General features: G+C 40.5%; 1 protein-coding gene across 8 annotated transcripts; it reads left to right on the forward strand.

Moving 5' to 3' along the window:
• Positions 1-1507: 1507 nt before the first annotated feature.
• Positions 1508-20529, forward strand: LOC110950727 (transferrin receptor protein 1). Of its 8 annotated transcripts, XM_022193479.2 has the most exons (19): positions 1523-1672; positions 8238-8287; positions 10413-10482; positions 11065-11305; positions 12407-12590; positions 12705-12930; positions 13015-13137; positions 13340-13435; positions 14801-14940; positions 15065-15216; positions 15304-15423; positions 15547-15632; positions 15783-15846; positions 16007-16074; positions 16180-16244; positions 16365-16458; positions 16594-16815; positions 17040-17198; positions 17914-20529. In XM_022193479.2, the coding sequence occupies exons 4-19, from the start codon at positions 11113-11115 to the stop codon at positions 18154-18156; spliced, it is 2235 nt and encodes a 744-aa protein (XP_022049171.2). In that variant the 5' UTR covers positions 1523-1672; positions 8238-8287; positions 10413-10482; positions 11065-11112; the 3' UTR covers positions 18157-20529. The 8 variants fall into 8 exon arrangements, with proteins under 8 accessions (XP_022049166.2, XP_022049171.2, XP_022049169.2 ...); XM_022193474.2 differs by lacking the exon at positions 10413-10482 and having other exon boundaries at positions 1508-1672; XM_022193477.2 differs by having other exon boundaries at positions 10413-11305.
• The last annotated feature ends 760 nt before the right edge of the window (positions 20530-21289 follow it).

The following is a 21289-nucleotide window of genomic DNA, read 5'->3' on the forward strand; positions in this document are numbered from 1 at the left end:
TAGCATTGTCTGTATGAACATAACAGTGAGTAATATAACAACCAAATTATCGATATTGCCTCCTTTTATGGCTGCTGGCATTGGAATTGTTTTTCTTTCCCCATCTTTGCACTAAATTATTTACCAGTTTTGCCCTCAATAACACTAACAGAGACCAGACAGTGTTCAAACTTCGCACTTTAATCTGTAATTGCTTAATACTAAGCCACATTAATTCTAATAACTTAACTCCTGTGTTGGGTAAGAAAAGGGAGGAAAAAGAGACAGAAATGGTCCTTGACAACTTAACTGGAAAAAATCTGCGTGTCTGACTTAGTCAGCACACTGACCAAACTAAATAGGCATATACTTCCTTTCCTTCACTCCACTCAAGCTGACATTTTCACAGCTGCAGCATAAGAAAACAGTATTTTGTGCACTGTCGGGTCTGAAAAGGGAAAGCTCCCAGTCAGGCAGACTGCTGTTGTGTTTATGCTTTTTTCAAGGTGAGCAGTACGTGGAAGTCACCAATTTGTCTGCGACCCATTTGGGGTCATTCAAGGTAATTAGTGGCTTAGATGAACCAGCAACCTTCTCCCAAACTAAGATGGTTATGATGATGAAGTATTTGTAGGAACTAAACAGTATGTGTCATGAAATGCAACATAAATTAGAACCTCTTATGGCACAGCAATAATCTTCACATATCCTTATACTCTATTATTACTATGGGCACAAACAGTTTAGTGTTTCTGTGATGCTAGGTCACATCACAGTGACTAACAGTGGAAAAAGTATTCACATTCTTCCCTTAAATAAAATAGAGGAACGCCACACTATAAAAATAGACTACTATAACAGTCCTTAATTTAGGATTTGAGTTCTGTAAAAGTAAGTATTATCAACAAACTGTACTTAAAGCATTAAAAGTAAGTAAAAGTACTCATTATAGGCAGAATGGCTTTTGTCATTGTTGTGACTTATGTATCATATTACAGAATTATAATCATTATCATTCTTTTATTGTCTTATACATTAATGTGTAGATATCTGTTTAATGGTGTCTGTATATATATATATATATATATATATATATATATATATATCAATCCCAAGTGGATATAGAGTTCTATAGATTTGTAGATTAGTAGTAATTGGCATGAAACAAAAAGTCTCATGTACATACGCATGTATAAACGTCACAGTGAGTGACCTGAGTTCAACTTTGTGGTTTTGTCTTATGTTCAGCAGTATAGTTTTAATTTAAGGTAAGTAATAATATTGTATAATATTGTATGTTAACGTTTCGAATTTAAAATGCCTTAACTGTGGTTGATTATTCATTTAAATCAGTTTAAGTTGGTAAAATGTACCCTTTTTCTGCATTCATAACTCATTCTACAGAAAGCACGGGTGCACTGTGGAGCAGTTTCACAGCCACCAGTAATGTACACAAGATATCGCGATAGTACGATCCATTTGGCGCGAGTATGGTGAGGTGGGAGTTACGCACTTACGCAGGGTTACGCAGACTTGCGGCTGCGTCCAATGGGAGAGATAAAACTGGAAGCAGCGTGGTCAAGGGCAACCGGCTGACAGGAACCTGATAGCAAGGAAGGAGCGCAGAGAGGAGCCTCGTGTCCCGGTCTGTCACCGAAGAACTCAGTCGGTTTGAGCCGTGTTTGAAGAGAAGGTGAGACTTTTATCCCCTACAACTAATTCACACCGAGCTGCGGGAGTGTTGTGGTGCTGAAATAGTTAACCGCGAGTGAAAGAATATAACCTGCTTTTTCCTTTTCTCTGCGGAGAATCCAAATGCACTTAACTCACTCCTCTCACTTTAAGCTCACCTCATGAGAAGCTAACTTCGTGTGCTAGCATGCTCACAAACAGCACCTGTCACATTATCGTTAGACACGTTTCTTCCCGACTTCCCTGAAGTCCTGGTATTAGTTGTCTGAATGAGCCAAGGACGCCATAGTGAGGGAAGCCAGTAGTCACGTTCAGCTAGTGTCGGTGTTAACCGCCGCGAGTGACCCTGACTGACGGGATAACCATGTCATTAGGTAGACATTACACACTTTACTGACCTTGACGGAGAGCATGCGTCTGTTGCAGAGATAGCATATCTTTACGACCAAATCCAGACACTTTTTCAAATAATCTACCCTGCATGTCTGCACTCAGGTGAGGCTAAACTGCAAACTAATGCTGATTATGGCCCACATGGTAACATATGGTGGGACAGGTTTGGCTAAGGATCCCTCATGGTGTATAGGATGGTCATCAGGTCAGCAGCAGGTGACATTGAGAGTCCTGTTGGCCTTTATATGCCCTAAAAACCCTTAATAACTGTCCTTCATTTCATTTATGGCACACACTGTAAAATATGTACACTTTGAGTAGTATTTGTCATCTGAATGCATCTTTTATACACTGCCACTTAGGTTTAATATACTGGAACTTCTGTGCATACATTTAAGCCTCATTATTATAAAAGTGGCCACTAGAACCTGTACTCTTAGGAAAAAAAAAACTCACTAAAGGTCCTTGTCTCCTCTCTACAGAATAGACATAATAGCCTCCCGTGTTGCAGCTGCTGTTTTAATAATACTTGCTCAAGCCACAGATTTGCCTGCCTCCCTGTTATACTTTCCCATGGGCAACTTGGAGCTTTTTGTTCAATGTGACTCTCACATGATCCATTTATCCTGCACAATGACTCCTACTTGCCCCCGACCCCTCTCCCCTTCCCCTCTCCTCCTCCCCCTATCGTTGCTCCCTTTTTCTCACCATCTCTTTTTGCATCCCACAGTTTACTTTGTTTCATTCCCCCTCTTTTCTTCTCCTCTCCTGCTCTCCCCTTGGTTCCCCCTTTTCTCTCACCATCTCTTTTTGTCGTCCACGCCTCTCATTCTTCCTAGTTTTTTCTTTTGTCGTTTTGCCAACACAAATAGAGTTACTGTAAAAGAGTTGTTTGGTAAGAAAGCTGTAATATTAGATTTTTTTAAAATAAAATAATCAAATGAATCAAGTCTTTGGAAAAGAATGTATTGTTTATACATATCTCTGAGTGTGTGTTACCTATTTAATATAAATGAGTTGTAATGTCACGTTGCAAATGCACCAGACTGAGGGTTTAGCACTTTAGTTGCAGGTTATGTTCCCTGATTTACAGTGCTGATAATATTTTGCTGAGTAGAAACTACAATAATTAGGAGCAGTTGTAGTATTTTAATGAAGAAGGTGTACATGTATAGAGGGTGCTATACTATATATTCAACATTGATTTGTGTTTCTGTACCAATGATTTACTTTAATCTACTCTTTTTCAAAAATACTTGGATGGGGGAAGAAAACCTGCCACAGTCTGTTTCTCATAACCGGTAACGACTGGTTAGGCAGAATTTCCAGTTACTTGTTTCTTGGTAGTTTGCCACCAGGAAATGCACATGGGTGTAGTTTCTTCTCAAAACACTTAATCTAACATCAAGAAAACAGGATTATCATTAAGTAGTTTTTGCCTCTTTGGAATGAAGAAGTGATTTCTGCATTTGATACAGCTGCATCATTTATAAAATGCTAATTATTATAGAATGAGTGCTGCTCCAGTGCTAAACTACACAGCATCTTACAAGAACAGCTGAAGATTCACACAACCAAGATATATTTAGAGCTGGAGCCTTTGCTGATGGCAGAGCTCATGAAGTTCAGAGAACACTGGAATGATTGTTATTGTGCCTGTAGCGGGTGTATTTAAGGTTGCACTGGTTAGTAATCATGTAATGTCAATCACTAAGGAGTAGAGTGGCCATTGGTACCTGAACATGTCAGCAGTGTAAAAATATAACAGTATGAGTTCACATTTGTCCCCTTGGTTCAGTTAATTTAGTGAATGAGTGTGATTGATTATTACATAAGAGAAGAGTAGTTTTTGCCCCACTTAGTGACCCCCAACCTTGCAAATCACAATAGCGTGGTTGTACCATTACAGCAAAAGTACTCTTGTCACAGCTTCAGTAACCCATTTATGCAGCAATGGTTGCTTTATTATCCCTGTGGGATTTGTTCAGTTACTAAGAACACTGAGGAAGCTGCTTTTGCAACGTGTAAAACCTATGAAACCAGAGAGGATTTCATAAACAGTGACATTTAATCTGTCTGGATGCTGTCCTTGAACTGAACTCATGCTTTATTATAAACTACTTCCAATCTCTTAAATGTTTTTTGAAAACAAAACTTAACCTTAAAACATTACAATCACTTTGCGTTATTTTGAGGAAAAATATGTTGATAACTGGTGAGGCTTGTTGCCTGTTGCACAACTTTTAATAACCTTGACTACAAGTTCAGTGTGCAAAGATCGTCTTTGGTGTGTTGGACCACTCTGTCCTGCCGGATGCTTGTTGGAAGGGTGTGTCTCGGGTTTGCTTTTACTATCTCACTTGAACACACGTGTCCAAAAATTCTTGAATGGAGATACAGAGCATATAGTGCTACTTCGATGTAGCCATACATCAGGCTGCTCTACTGATGTGACTTTTTTTAATCAATTTGAATACCAGCTATCACATTTTGAGGCTGTGGTTAAAGTTGTTTGTTTGGGCATGCTGTGTCTTATATTTTTAATATCCATAGGTTTCTGCATCTAAACTGATTAAAGTATTAGCGCTACTAAGGTCCGGTATGTTTGGTATGTAAGATTAAAGACATGGCTCTGCCCACCTTAGAGAGCAATTAGCTTTACACAGAAACTAATCCCTACTTTCTAAAGCCCACATCAGTCAGACTTAAAGTTACCAAACAGACTGTGAACAAGAAAAATGTGAGGCTGCTCATTTGTTGTCCATCGTGACCTTCAGGGCTAACATAGTGCTCTTTTATTGGGGACGTTTCACCCTCCCCAAGGTTGTACAAGTCAAGCGCTCCTGGGGCTGCCTGAGGCCAAGTCATGTTCTAAAGTTAGCTGGACTTCATAATGCCGCGAATAGCCAGAGCGTTTTATGGGCAAGGCTATTCTGTGGCCTAGTTCCAATATGTACACTCTTGTTTGCTTTATTGAAATATACTTTAATAACAGGGTTTGGCTTTTTATCTATGCTACCTTGGAAGCATGCCGCTGGAGTTTGTCGAGGCCAGGCTTTTGTGCTGCAAATTAGGTCAGGCCTGCCTGAGCGTTTGTGCCCCCTTGGCATTTGCCCACACAAGCTCTCCTCACGCAATGTCCAGTTTGGGATCTCCCACCAGTGGTTCCAAATTGGCCCTGGACGTGATTAAAAGTTTGCCTGCTGCTATTTGGCTGCAGAACAAACATAATCACAGAAAGACGAGCTCAGCATTTAGATTCTTTTTGTTCCTCGTTTTCTGTTTGTGCTTTGCTTCTTTTTTATTACTTTGTTCACATTGAAGAGGCAGCTACAAAATACATCAAACAAACGGTGTACAAATATAGTTGTGGGCCAAATATAGAGCATGTGTGTTTTTGCTCAAGCTTACTGGCAACAAAGAAGTGCGTTCAGTGTTTTTATGCAGTCCAAAGTTCAGTCTTTGTGTTTAAAGCATAACTCATGTGGCCATATACTTCTCACTTTGGTTGACTGTTTAAAAACTGCTGGATTATCCTACTTTATGGCTTGATAAGACAAGGATGAGTTGTGTGTTCTATTCTTCCCTGAAGGTCAGACATGTTACAACAGGTCATGGGAGTTGGTAGTCAAATCCTCCTGTCTGCTCACTGGTGCTGGGATTATAGTTGGGTAAACTATAGGTGTTCGTGTTTTAATGGGAATTCTTCTTTCATAATTTGCCGATGGATGAAATACACAAAACCTTGGAATGCATAGGTCTGAATTTGGTTTACATTAATTTTAGTGAGTAGGCTTGATGCAGACAAGAGAATGGAAATGGAACTTGTTGTGCCACAGGCACCAGTATACCCCTTACCAGTTTAGCATATACTGTATATATGTTTTCATATTTATGCATTAGGCCTACACTATAAAAGGAAAATCTACAATGTGTGTAAACATTGTTCAATGTTTCACTGACTGTATCTACTAAAAAACAAGCAAAAAAAAAACCCATATTGCAGTATATTGTCATAAGGACACTGTCATCATAGACCCTACACATTGAATGCCTTATGCCCAGTGATTGAAAAACAATATAATTATTGATTTCAACCATGATTATAGTGAACAAACGGCCCATGAATACATGACCGATTAAACAAAACATTAACTGAATTTAAATTATTTACCTTGCTCCCTTTAAAATATTTTCCTCTAAACCAAAATCAATCAGTAATCAATCAATCAATCATCTCTCCTTTGTCAGCTATCTTGCCAGTAAACCTCCCAGTCAAATTGACACCAATCACTCTGAGGGTGGCTGCCAGATAGCTGGGGCCAGATGAATGCATATGTTTGTGTATAATAGGTTTTCTAAGCCATCCTATATCAGTCGTTTGTATTGTCTTTATTCGTAATGCAATGACGATGTGAAGAAAACTATCTGTAGGGCACCATTTACATGTATACATACAATATATACCATCATTTTTGTTTTTGTCTGTACAATGAAAGATCATATTTTTACATTAACGACAATAATAATAAAACCGTAATTGGAGCATTTTGAAGTGTGAATTTCTCAATGGGAATAATCCTCTTTAGAGAAGAAATAAAAAATAGTGTAACTTTGTACGGCTCCTGTTTCACTAGGCCACATTTTAATGAAAAAACACCAACATTTTGAGTACCAGTGTTGTTCATTGGGTGATTTTTTTTTTTTTTTTTTTGCATGCCATGATAGAGATGTTACAACATTATTTTTGCATCCCCATCACTTAGTAAGTGTGAGTTTGTATGAATGGTTCCAGTAAAAGAGCTTTGCTTTTAAAGTTGAATGTGTGTCCACATCAAATTTTTGTTGCAAAGCAGTTGCGAAACCTACCCTGACCAAAGGGTGTGTCTTAGAGTGTGATAAGCCAATCTTGCTCAGACTTCTTGACCACTGCAGAGACGTACGACTACTCCACTTCTGAACTCTGGAGTAACGCGGTGTCCACAGAACACGTCCCGCCTCTTGTCCAAACATCCACTGGGTTTCCTCCGCTGCTAACGAGAAAGGCAGCACTGTTTGCAGGCACAAAAGCCCAGTGTCCTGCACAGGTGAATGCAGTGTCCATGTGAACTTCATCCCCAGCAGAATACAATAACAGCTTCAGTTCAAATCATATGCCAAACAAAGCAAGGTCTCACTTTAACAAAGGAAACAAGACCTGAAATATAAGTCTTCTGTATATATTCTTAAAAATGATAATCTTTGACAAGTGAAATAAGAGCTGCCATGTGATCGTCCTCAGGAGAGAGGCCTGTTCTGGAAAGTGCTTCAACTATGGATGGTCAGATGAGTCAGAATCTATACATCTATCCCAGCATTAAGGGCAAAATAATAGTAATATTTTAATAGTGAATCAGAATAATTTCCCCTTTAGCAAGGCTCTAGATTGTAACCAAAATGGTCGCATTTGGGACCTTTTCTGTGAGTGTGCAAGTTACAATTTATAGTGGTTGCATTTTGCTACGACACAATGATCAGTAAGCTGTATTTGTGCCACTCTAACCGACACAGGCTCTCTCCAAAATAACTTTTGAACACCTGTCTGACCACTGCAGCCACCAAGCAGCAAATACTGCAGCCTGCAATGTGGGGTGTTTAGAGAACATTGCTAAATTGTTTTGTCTGTCAATAAGAAAATGTTCAGCAAGTGATGTGTTTTGCCTGAATCAAGATGGGAGATGAGACCAAATGAGAAGTTAGTTGCACCAGTGCTACCAGTGAAAAAGTGAGTTTGGAGCCCTGTTTAGACGTCAGAAGTTATTTCTAAAAACATGCACATTAAGGAGTAAGAGAGATGATGTTGGAATATAGAATTTCTGACCAGTCAGTGAATTTTCTACTGATTCACTGAAATGTGACACTGCAAATCACTTCATGTCCTTCCGCTACAGAGCAAACAGCAGCAGTTATTTAAACTTCAGATGACTGCACAATGTCATACTGAGATAACAAAAAACCACAGTGACACTGTCAGAAATTAAGCAGTTGAAGTGGTACTCTACCTACAGTATTTTTTTTTTAAGTATGAACTGTTCCATCCTTTGTCGACTTCACACTTTAGTCTTTGCTTTATTGTCACCACATCTGCTGTGTACAAGCTGATCTGACTTCTCTATTTTTTGTTTCTTTTTCAGAGTCCTGAAAAGCAGCCATGGATCAGGCAAGGACAACTATATCCAAAATTGTAAGTACTATAACTATCTTTACATCCTAAACCCTAAAATATCAAGCTTTACTCCAAGGTTTTAGCTCTTATTCTTAATAGAATGTTATTGTTACAGCCCATCAAATGACTGTAATTGTGCATTTGCCATGTTCACATAACTGAATGTTTAGTTTTTTTAAACTTGGGAACAAATACAGCAAAACTTAAGAAATGTTTTTATTGCAGATTTAAAAATCCTCTGAAGTACGAAGTATTATACCACAATCGAAGTAACTTCTTTTAAGAATGATAAAATACTAATTTCAATAAACTTTTTTAAAAAATTATTGTTTATACTTGTAGAAAAGGCCCCAAAGTCGCCAGTTTATATCACTGTTTATGATGTACATTGTTATCTGTTCTCAGTTGTTTTTATAGACCCTTTATTTGTTTACAAACATTGTGACGTTTTTTGTGGGCGGGGCTTATGCTGGAGGCAAAAGCGGAGCGAGAAGTCAAGCAGGACTGGGAGTATTTAGTTTGCGCTGGGAGTTTGCGCTGCAAACTCGAGCATTTTTAACCCGTTAAACTTAAGTGTACCGCCGGCGGTACACTTACTAATTTGCATAGGAATTTAAAGAATGTCCGAAGGCTGCAAACGCGAATATATAAACACCATACGCCGATGGAAAGCTTAGATTCTCATGAATCCGCCGGTATAAACCACTTTCAGATGTCATTACCACAACGGGTAATATAAACACATTTGTCCAACAAACAACCAATATCCATCCTTCCTTTCCCTGTACACGGCTTTAACGTACACAGCGCGACTCACATTTCCGGGTTCATTATTACACACAGATGAAAATATTCCACAAAAAACGGCCATAATCTAACCTTGGACATCCAGACGACACAAGCCAGTAAACTATTTTGTCCAAAACATGTCTTGAAGTCGGTATATAATCCACGAATCGGTCGTTTTCAAGGAAATGCACCTCGCGATGCGTGTCCAATATTCCCTGTATTTCTCGTCATATTTAACGGGTTATTGTTTTTGATTGTATTTTTTTCTGTGTCTTGTTGTGTCCTTGTTGTTATGGTGTGTGTATTTGGACCCAGTGTCTGGAATAAAGCTCAATTGAATTGAATTGAATTGAATATTTTTTATTTACAAATAGAATATTAGCGATTTTTTGTACTGAAAATGGCTGGAATTGACTGCAGCTGATCGTCTCTGAATAGTCTTTTCGCCTCAGTGCATTTAACCACAACTGTCTTCATTCCCTCTGAGCACGAGTGTTCGGTGGAATCCTATAAAACTTTAATTTGCGTTCGCCAATGTCATTCCTCCTATTCTGGCATCCAAAAACACAGCAGGACGACATTTTAGAAAAGTTGATAGAGCCTAGTCCCTCAGTCTTTCGCCTTTCGGTCACGGCCGCGGGCGTCCTCTTTTGCCTCCAGCTAAAGCTGTGACGTCATTCGTGACGTGTGTCATTAAAGGGTCAATTGCATTCCTGATCTTGTGGATGGGCCTGTTCACGTGATAGTTGTGTGGTGAGTGACGTCAGGCAGCGTGAGAGCGAGTGGGTGTGTGCGCTGGTCTGCTGGTAACGGAGCTCTAGAGATAGTATCTGTCTATCTACTATCTCTTGGGCTCTGGCTGGTAAGTGTCACTCTCGCAGGACCCTTTGCTGCAGACGGGACGTGTGCGTAGATGACGGGTGAGTGCGGTTGTTGTGTGACCTGTGTGGTATATATGTGTTGTTTAGTGATGAATATCATGTTTAGTTATCATTGTACGTTAGTTGTTGGTGTATGTGTAGTTTGGGGGGCGTTGTCGCTGTGCCAAATGCGCCGAGTTTGATGCTGTTCGTTGCCGCTGTTCGTTGCCGCTGTTTAGCGCGGATCATTACCGGAAGTTGTGTCACAGTAAGAGCGTTATACCGGAAGTGGGCTGTGTGATATTTACGGTAACTTGACAGCATGTTTAAAGTACCTATTATCATTGTGTGGCAGAATTAAGCCTACAATCTTTGATTATCTCCCTCATTTAACTATTGTTTGTTTATTGGATGAGTGATAAGTTATACTTTATGTTCATTCATAGATATGTTTCTTTATTCTTACCTAAATTGTATCTTTTATTTTATTGTAGAAAACCACACAGGAACCAAAGACTTGGTCTGTCTCTGTTTGATGCTGCATAAGGAGTAAAGTACAGAAAAGTATCAACGTCTGCCTCCTAGCTTTTTTTCACCTTGTACTCTGAGCGGCCTTAAGTGGTGCTCTGGCCGGCACTCCTGGTGTGACCTTGGTTATCCAACCCTGAGTCAGCACAGTATCAGACGGATAGTGATCCTCTCCTACAATACTAATTAGTAGTTATTAGTAATTAATTTATTGATAATATTTAAGAGTGATTTTTATTGTTATTATTTGTTTAAGTATAAGAATATATAAAGGTTGTGCATTTCTGGTCTGTTTGCCTTGGTCTAAAAGCCTGACAAAGATTTGTTAGACAGAAAATCCAAACCCTTCATTCAAAGTATGACTCATCAGAACACTGAACTAAAGTGATATTTTTTATCTTGTAGCATTTAAGGGTCGATTTTTTGTTTCACACTTTCATTGACAGCTCATATTTCAATGTTATCTCAAGTAATGTCACACTGATCATAGATTCTAGCTCAGATACTGAAATCATAAGTCCCACGAACAGAAACGATTATGATCTTTTGTTTTTTTTGGTTTTAAATAAAGTAACACCATGTTTCCTGCTTGTCCCTGCCTTGTTGTGTTTTTAATAGTTCAACGGGGAGCCACACTCCTACACACGATTCAACCTGACCCAGAATATGGAGGGTGACAACAGCCAGGTGGAAATGAAGCTGGCCTCCGACGTGGATGAGGAGGTTGAGGGAAACGGCGTCGGAGACCACCTCAATCACAACAACTCCAACCGCAAACCCTACGTGGCTCAAAAGTTAGGACGCACCCCCAAGAACCTCTGCTTCATGGCAGCTGCTACCTTCCTCATCTTTATCATCGGTAAGAATGGTCAAATGAAGATCCTGTGTTGTTAATTGCCATTGGCGTTGCTTGAAAATAACTCGTGGAGCTCCTCAGAGATCAATCTTAGGGCCTATTATCTTTATTTATATAAATCTGTAGCTGTGACGTCAGAGGGAAGCGCAGTATGCCTTTACTCATCGAACGACTGTTTTCTCCATCTGTGTCCTAACAGAATAAGACCAGAAATACTTCGTCTAGATTAAGATAGAGAAGCTGTATTTAGCAGGACCAACGTTTGTGCAAAAGCAAGTAACTTGGCGCCACCTTAAGGCTCATTTGGGGAATGTCAGCAAGACTGACTTCAGTTATCTGAAAGAAATCCTTTAGGTGTGATCATTTCTCTATTTGAGCAACACAGACACTAGTGCAAGCTTCATTTTTCCCTGCATCTAGCAGTCAGGTTGGCATGCAGTACTTCATTCAGTGAAATGTAGTTTCCTTGATAAAAAAATAGTTTCTCAGGAAAAAGAAGGTATATGCTCAAAATGAGAAAACGACTGATGCAGAATGTTCGGGGCTGATACCAATGTTTTAAATGAGATACATCGGTATATCTGCTGATATTCTTTATCTGTTTAAATGTACAGTATAACATTCAGACAGAAAGGTGAGATGCTCATTCATTTTCTTACACTCAGTTCACAAGTTATGCAAGTAGCTTTATATGATTAGCTAGGTAGCTCAGGGAGCGTACATGTGTGAAAAGCACGAAGGACTTGACACTTGTCATAGCAAAGTAAAAAATGTTTATTTTCTGTACGCCAACTAGGTAGTAACGTAGTATGAAATTAACACTCAACTGAGTCGATCCACCACCACACTGTCGTCTGCTGAGCTGCAGAATGAATCAAAGAAATGCTTGTTTTTCAATCTTTTACCATTACTGACTATACTTATTAAAATAGAGCTGGCTAGCTACGTCGCTAACATGGGAAACAGATGTGATAAGGATTAGTGACATGGCTCTGTTACATTAGAAAAGAAGAAGAACGCATAGATCCATATCACTCTTTCTGCTTTCTAATGGTTCCTGTTTGTCTCAGATTGTTCCTCATTTGAAACTGCTGCTGCTTACAGGGTACCTGATCGGCTACCTGGTTCATCGAAATAAGGAGGTGACTCCCATCTGTGCCGCCTCGGTTCTCCCTGCTGCGGAGCCTGCTGCTCGTGAGACAGGCGCTGCCCCCCTCATGGACTGGGATGATGTCAAAAAGCTCCTCGCTCAAAAACTCAACGCACCCAAGTTAGATTCTGTCTTCAGGTGAATAAAACCCCGCAAATCACTGCTTCTGAAATACTGTAGAATACAGAATATTTAAAAGTAACTGTTGTGTTTTCTTGCCTCCGTTTCCTTTTCTGCATTGTTCTATCACAGTGACTTTTCTAGTACAGATCACCAGGCTGGCTCTCCTGGTGATGAAAGTCTGGCAAACAAGGTGCTCTACAGGTTTAAAGAGTATGGCATGAAGAGCTGGACCGATGAGCACTTTGTCAAGGTTCAGGACGCCCCAGCATCCGGCTACAACAGATTTGTTTTCAAGAACAATCAGGAAGAGCGTCCCAGCGGATTCCTCTCTTACAGTTCTACTGGAACAGCAAAGGTAATCAACAAGTTAAACTGAGAGAAGGAACATTTTAAAAATTAAATAGGGAAATTGCAATGACAGCTCTTCTTTCGGGTGTAGGGTGCAGTGCTGTATGCATATTATGGGCAGGAAAGTGACTTCAGGAAGCTGCGGGACAAGAACATCAACATGAATGGTAGAGTCATGCTGATCAGAGCCGGTAGGATCAGCTTTGCAGAGAAGGTGGGTGGTTTCAGAAAGGACGCAGAACTTGAAATATTACTGTAAATTTTCTTAGTTTTTCCCCTATGCGTTGTCAAATATGTGATTTTGTACTGTTTTTTTGTCTGTTAAGTAATAAATAAGCTGTAGTAAAAATAATATATATTTTTGTATATATTTCCTGTACGGCCCTTTCCATTGCTGTTCTCCTTTTTGCTTACAGGTCGCCAATGCTGCCAAAATGAACGCCTCCGCTGTGCTGATCTACCCAGACCCCACTGATTACTCTATTGGAGATGCTACTCAGATGTTTGGACATGTAAGTAAAGCGGGATAATAAAACCCACTAGTCATATTTGTTTCACTGAAGAGCTTCAGCACATTTAATAAAAATAAGTTTAATGATTACGAAAGATGCTGTGGAGTAAATTCTGCAGATGGTTCCAGTAACATTCAGCTGTTGTCACTAGGGCTGGACCCGAATATCCTGAATATCCGGATATTCGTTCGCTACGGCACTATCCGGATATTAATTTGGTATCCGAATATTCGCCCCCCCCCCCCCCCCACACACACACACTCCCCCCCCCCCCCCCCCCCCCCCCCACCCCCCGTCGGACGTTACCGGGCGGAAAGAATATGCCGTTACTGTCTTCCCTCCGCCTTCGGCCCACATTGCACTTATCGGCTCATCTCATCATGTGATCACATAAACATATACACATATGTCTAGGTGATCACCCCCTCCTCCCCCCAGACGAAAATATTTGGAGCTCGTCTCTTCCCTGCGCCTTCGGCCCACTTCGGCTCGTCCCGCCGTGTTCTTCGGCTCCTCCATTCGTGTTTGTAAACACCACACGAATGGCTGGGTGGCTGCCGACTCTGAAGTCACGCTTCACTTCGTTGCATAAACACAAGACAAGATGCCGAAGACCTCTGCTGAAGACAAAACGAAGGCAACAAAGGGCGGTTTACACTGGGTTCAATCTGCCATCAGGAAATGTTGGCTAGAACTTTGTAAAAATGAAAAAGGATCCGAATTTTCGGGCCGTCTGTGTCACAAGCCGCCGCTGCCGCCACTACCGCATACCCCCACCCACGTCGAACGTTACGGGGTGGAACGAATATTCGGATATTCGTCTTTAATAGGGCCCGAATATTCGGAGGCCAGAAACCACTATTCGGGCCAGCCCTAGTTGTCACTGGCTGGTCTGCACCAAGAAATGTAGAAAAATGCCAGAAAAAGGCAGGGAAAATGAAGAAGTAGAAAGAAATGACGAGAATTTAAGTTTTAAGATATTAAAAGAAAAGCTTAGGATTTTGTTTTATGGGCTCAAGGATACCCTCACACATGCATTTTGTCGTGTGAATGTATCAATAAGTGGAAGTCAGTCGTACAGTTTGAGTGTGAACGCCATTCATGTGCGCTACCAGTTAAGTAACCTGTATGATAAACAAAATACGTACTTCTGTCCATGTTGTAAACTAAATTATTTTGAGAACAGTACTTTTTTTTTTTTTTTTGCTCAAAATTACCTCAGTCAAAATCCGTCCAGAAGAGCCTGCCTTTTAGTGGTATGGTTCTTTCAAATAATTTTCCGTAAATTCAAGTTTAAAGACCTCCAGGCTGCTGTGGTGAAGAAAATGTAAATCCATCTAAACTTCTTCTTTGTATCTTCCACAGGTACACCTGGGCTCCGGGGATCCCTACACCCCAGGCTTTCCCTCCTTCAACCACACCCAATTTCCTCCTGTACAGTCCTCAGGCTTGCCAAAAATCTTGGCTCAGACCATCACACAACGCATGGGAACCACCATTCTAAGGTAAGGTTCTCATACAGGGAAACAGTGCTCTGAAAGCTAGAAAAAATATACATCGTCTCTTGTCACTTGCCATGCACTGTGACTGTCTTACATGTGATTGATGTAGTTGGTTTGTATCCCACAGACAGCTCAGTGGTCAGAATCTGCCAGAAGGGTGGGAGGGCTTCAACAGACTTGGAAACGAAAACGACACTATCACTCTGGAGGTCAACAACGTTCTTGCTGAGAAAAAGATACACAACGTCTTCGGGGTGATCAAAGGCTTTGTGGATGCAGGTAAGCTGAGATGCTGCTTCACCAGGGGAGAGATGCGGTGTTCAGGAAGTCAGTTTCCTGAAGAGAATGTCCTCTGACCATTTTTAGATCGATATGTGGTTATTGGTGCCCAGAGGGATGCGTGGGGTCCAGGTTTTGCTGCATCAACTGTTGGCACCGGCGTCCTCGTTGAGCTGGCCCGTTCCATCTCAGACATGGTGAAGAACGGTGAGTTTCGGGTGGCTGCTGATGTTTCGTTTTTATGTGAAATAATCCTAGATTTTCACTAAAATAATATTGGTGACTCTCGGTCACTCTTTGTAAATATACTCCTGTTACTCACTTTGGTAGATGGATTCAAACCGAGGAGGAGTATTGTGTTTGCTTCCTGGAGTGCTGGGGAATACGGGAGTGTTGGCGCCACCGAGTGGTTGGAGGTGAGAAATGCATCACACATTTAATATCTAAGGTTTTCCCATATGCTTTTTCTCTTACAGCACTTTACAGATAGGAATAAAACTGAATAGTGTTTGTACTTTTCCCCTTGTACAGTCAGTTTAATGTGCTTTTAACATTTTTGCATTTAGGGATATCTGGCCTCTCTGAGCATGAAAGCCTTCACCTACATCAACCTGGATGGCATTGTAACAGGTATTTACTGCCATGATCAGACACATCTTGCACCTCCTTTGTGTTCAAGTTTCTTGCTACGTTCCAGATGTGACAATTTTACATTTAAGATCCTCCTCTTTATAAAATATGTCACTGTGTGTAGTTTCCACAGTAACTCAGTGTACGTGTTCTTTCTCAGGTCAGAATGGATTTAAAGTAGCAGCCAGTCCCCTGATGTACGGCCTCATCGAGAACACCCTGAAAGAGGTGCGTTCACAACAGATCTTTCAGTGCAGTTCATTTGTTTATCAAATTTGTTTCTTAGTTTCTCAGGATGTTAAGTTAAAACATGCATTTGTTTTTTGTCTTTAGGTGAAGTCAGACAAGGATGTGTCTCTGTATTCTCAATTTGGAAAGAACAGCTGGGAAGCAAATGTGTAAGTGTGTCGGTCCGTTCACGTCCACACAGATTAGTTGTTAAATATCACAAGCTTTTTTCAGTAGCATCACATCTGCTGCTCACTTTTGGCAAATGTTCACTGTTTACTCTTTTTAAGGATGGAGCCTCTGAAGATGGAAAATGCTGCCTATCCTTTCCTCGCCTTTTCAGGCATTCCTTCAGTCTCATTTAGATTCACCACCGGTGCTTCTGTAAGTTATTCTTCTGCAATGCAAATGTTTTGCAGCAATTTTGTAAACAGTAACTGATGACAGCTATAAAGGGTTTAATTCCTTGAGGGATCTTTCAAAACTCAAATCTTACGACCTTCTGGTTTCTGCTTTCAGGACTACCAGTACTTTGGCACACTGCTGGACACCCGGGACAAACTGAACCGTGTCACATCCAACCAGGTTCCTCGGCTGGCTGAAACGGCAGCGAAGTTTGCTGGTCATATAGCACTGAGGCTGGTCCATGACCACCTGCTGCAGATGGACCTGAGGAAGTACGACAGTATTATACGTTTAAATGTGGCTCAGATCAATGTGAAAGTCAAGAGTGTTCAGAGGGTGAGTGTCCAGCAAGAAAATATTGAACGAATAAACTTGACTTGACTGCTGGTTTGCTTATCTCTTTTGAAATTCATCTCTAAAAAAGAAGCCACTTTTTTTTCTTTTTTTTTCTGTCAGGTTGCTGCTTTAAATATGTAACTCTGATATGCCCTGAAGATGCACATCTATTTAGTTTTTTCAGAAAACTAAATCCTCAGTGTGTATGCTACTTGTGGTTCCAGATGCAGCCCCAGCTGTTGCCCAAAGCCCTGACAACGCAGTGGTTGATCTCAGCCTCTGGCTCCTATAATCGTGCATCTCGCAGCCTGGCAGCAGACATCCTGAACAGCGACCTGGAGGACATCGAGATGTGTCGCGCCATCAACGACCGCATCATGACGGTAAGAACTCTGCAAACTTCAGATCCAAATAGCGGGGTGTGACTCGAGAAATGAATTAGCACAGCTTCATATGGATTCAGAATGTGGACTAACTTACTCACAGTACCTGCACTCTCTTTCAAGGAGAAGCTAACTGCATTTATGGAATCAAGCTGGAGAGTCAGTTAAAGTTAGTTTTTGTTTCCCATTGAATATACCCTGTGTTATTGAAAAAATCTTTGAACTAGTTCTTGCTAATTCAGGTTGTTATTCCACACAGCCAAATGAAACAGTGGCTAAACCCGGTTAGAATGGAGGATAAAAAGTCAGCTTAACGGCCAGCTCAGGGGAATTCATCAGCTGCCACGTCGCCTTCTGATTTCTGTGGAATTTGTGTGATTTACTGTTCAAATCGCACATTTAAATGTATTAAATTCTGTGTTGAATTTATATTTGTTCATGTACAGGAAACTGTGATGGAATGACACCTATGATGTCATCAAAAACTTTAAATCCTTTCAGCTCCAGATATGTTTGTTTAGTCTTTTGTCTTTGCATTCCATGAAGATGATCTAATTATTTCTGTTTTAAATCAGATATTATGTAGCTTTTATAGCAGTGGTTTTTGGTGTTGTTCATTTTCAGCTTCTCTGCCTCTGTTGAGCAGAAGAGTTCTGCAGCTTCTAATGAAAACACAGCACATTATCTTCTCGTCTTTCTCCCCTCCTTTCTGTAGGTGGAGAGGAACTTCCTGTCACCATACGTTTCTTCCAGAGAGAGTCCTTTCCGCCACATCCTGCTGGGCTCTGGTCCTCACACTCTCAAGGCTCTGTCCTCCCACCTCGACGCTCTCAGGACTGACCACCCCGAAGCCGACGCCGACCTGTTCCGCAACCAGTTCGCCCTGGCGACCTGGACCATTCAGGGCTGTGCCAACTCACTAGCAGGAGACATCTGGTCTTTGGATAATCAGATCTAAAATCAATACCTTCCCCTCCTCCCTCCCTTGTTCATGGCGTGGCCCACTTATAACTGAAAACCACTATGCTGTTGTAACTAACCAGCAGCTTTTTAAAATGATTCATGAGGTGATCAAAGTGGAGCCACGTCCAAAAGGATCATCACCTCTGCTCCGTAATTCTCATTTCATCCAACTGTCTCATCTCCCTCATTTCTCAAATTCACTAAAAAAAGCCAAACAGTAATGATAAAATGTGCACAAGCCTTAAGTACAAAGAAGTTTCTCCCATTTTGGAAAGAAAAATTCTTTAGTTTGAACACGTGATACTTCAGTGTCACGATGCTGATGCTTTGGTGCTAACACCAACTACCTTCACACGCCCATGTTCTGTGGCAGCACTACTTACACCGGCATTACCCTCTCAATGAGTCTGAATGTTATTTCCTCAGCACAGTATCAGGTCGCATTCACAGCAAACGCTGTGTTTTCAGCTCAGAGGTCATTAAAACACACACGGCCAGTATGATAATAAGCTGACAACTTTCCACATGTTTACCATAATTGTTACAAATCAGAAGGCTGGTATTGCCGCTGCAGCTGAGCCTAACCTTCCAACCTCAGCTGATTTGTGTTGGCAGCTATAGTTTCATACTGCGCTGGATTCTGCTACACGACTCATTGTAGGAGATTCAGGAGTAGCTCAAAGGACTGCAGAATAATTTACAACAATAACATCACCGACCGTACGCGGAGTGTCGGGACAATCAGCCACGCAGCTAAAGACTCGTGCTGCTTCAAGTCCAATTTACATGCAACAATTATTACAAAAAGGAGTGTTAAATGATCTGAATTTCCACCTCTCATCAGAGCTAAACTGTGTAGGCCTTTCAAAAACACGAAGGAGAAGCTCTCCAACATTGTGGCACTGAAACAAACCGTATGTCTATTTATTGTGTTATTTATTTATCAGTGGCAGGGTTCACTATAAATAGTTTTTTTATCGCCTTTTGTAAAAAAATAAAGTATAATTATCGGGAGCAGTGCCTTCCATAATTATGACAGTTATACTGTCGAAATGACAAAAGCAGCATCTGCTAAAAGAAGTGTACATGTTGACCGATGACTGGGACTGAACACACCCCAAAAAAAAACAGAATCAGGCACAACTTCAGCTGATGCTTAACCAGTTCAGCAGCACCAGCTTGTATGGCTCATATTTAATGACCATCTCTGCCAGTACCGGCTCCTCGGTCCATGGACTCTTCTCATCCTGACAGCATTATCGGGAGCAGTGTCTTCCATAATGTGGAAAAAGAAGAAGGTAGTTTTTGCCTACCAGTGTGTGTCCGTATCGGAGGCAGTGCCCTCCATATTTCACTGTAGGGGTGGATGTTTTTATTATCGGGGACAGTGTTTCCCATAATGTATGTATATACAGTAAAACAGAACACAGCTTCACAACGCTCGCATCTTTACAAGCCGTCTGTGCTTCCATGTCTTCAGTCTAGTTTCCTCTCAGACAGCCTGAACTTCCGCTCACGGATCCAAATCTGTCGTTATTGTGGGTTTCTTTAATCAAAAGCTGGTCTCGCGTTGTCTTTTCTTTGCTGCATTTCGAACTGATGTTAAAGGTATTTTTGCTTCAAGGAAAAGCATGTTACAGACATGTTTGGGATCACTGTGGTTATGGTGGTGTGCTCCAGTATTTCTGTGAGGACAGCACTACTCTGTGTTGAATGAATTTTGCTGTTTAATGATTCAGCCATTGTTAAAAGTACTTTCTACCTTCTATTTTGATGTGTTCATTCTTGAGATTTCCTTGTGCCTTTTTTTTGTTTCGTGACTGGATTAGAGCTGAGTTTCTACACAAAGTACCGAAAGAAGTTTTTGGAGGATGAATATCTGGATTGTTTTGATGTTTCTCTATTTTTTCCCTCTCCTGTTGTCTGCTAGAATCGAAAGTTACTCGTGTCGAAGCCTGTTTTGCTGTGACGCCATTAGAGAAAGTTACCAGAGGAATGAAAGAATCTGTAAATGGGTTTAATATTCCAGCCAATGTTACAGTTTCTGACACAGGCCTCCTTTCTTTTGTTGATCGAAGTCTGCTCACACTGTCGCTCATTGTTTTCCATTCAAAAGCCATCTGACGTAATGCCTCCAGTAGAAAAATGTGGCTTTAATTGTTTGATATCTAATCTCTAATACAACAGCTTGTGGTGGAGCTGGAAAAAAATTATTTGGAGGGCATTCAAAATTCTGTCAACCTGGACAAAGAATGTGTTTAAAAATTGTCAAAACAAGAATGTGCTTTATAATTTTTTCTTTCTCGGACTGTATACAAGTTTGTTTGGCTTTTACATTTTTGTTGCTGCAATAAACAATCGCATCACATCTGGTTCAAGTCTCGGCTTTTTAAGTCACATTCATATGTAGTCATTATTTCACCATCAGGTGTACATGAGTGTAGGTTAGAAATAAAGCTTTAAGAAATGTGGCGCTCTTATTTTTCTAGAAATCAATAAACTAACTTTAATGTTCAATGAATGTCACAGTACTTTTGATTTATGCCCATATAAAGTATTTAAATGCTTAGAAATGTTCCTCTTTTATTCATTTTCAACATTGAATTTTGGTCTATATAATTAGTTTAAAAAAACTAAAGAAGAAGACTTTCATGCCACAGTAAAAACACTTTTCTACAAAGTAGCATCAATAATTATCACAATGTGAGGGACAACCTCCTTAAACAGTATTTATTTTTGATAGTTTGGTCAATATTTGCGTAACAATTCTGTCACTGAAATAGGAAATGTGCTTTTAACCCTCGTGTCGTCCTGCGGGTCAATTTGACCCTTTTAAAATTTCACAGTGAAACTTCTGATGTCCACATTTTCAACATTTTTGGGAAAGTTTTGAACATTTTTTGGTGGAAAAAAGAAATGTTAAAAATTGTTTCTTAAGAACATTGACCAAAAAAAATCAACCAAAATCCAACGAAATATTAGTAGAATTTTTGTTCAACTGTTGAAAAGCTTTGACTGGTAAAGAACGGGCAACAGTTACTGTATATGCAGCCTCTCCCTTCTCAAACTCTCCTTCAGTGGAGTCATAGGTGTCTTGGTGGCCTCCCTTATTAGTCACTCAGTTTTTG

Source organism: Acanthochromis polyacanthus, chromosome 9 (genome assembly GCF_021347895.1).
Source record: "Acanthochromis polyacanthus isolate Apoly-LR-REF ecotype Palm Island chromosome 9, KAUST_Apoly_ChrSc, whole genome shotgun sequence".
NCBI classification, from domain to species: Eukaryota; Metazoa; Chordata; class Actinopteri; family Pomacentridae; genus Acanthochromis; species Acanthochromis polyacanthus.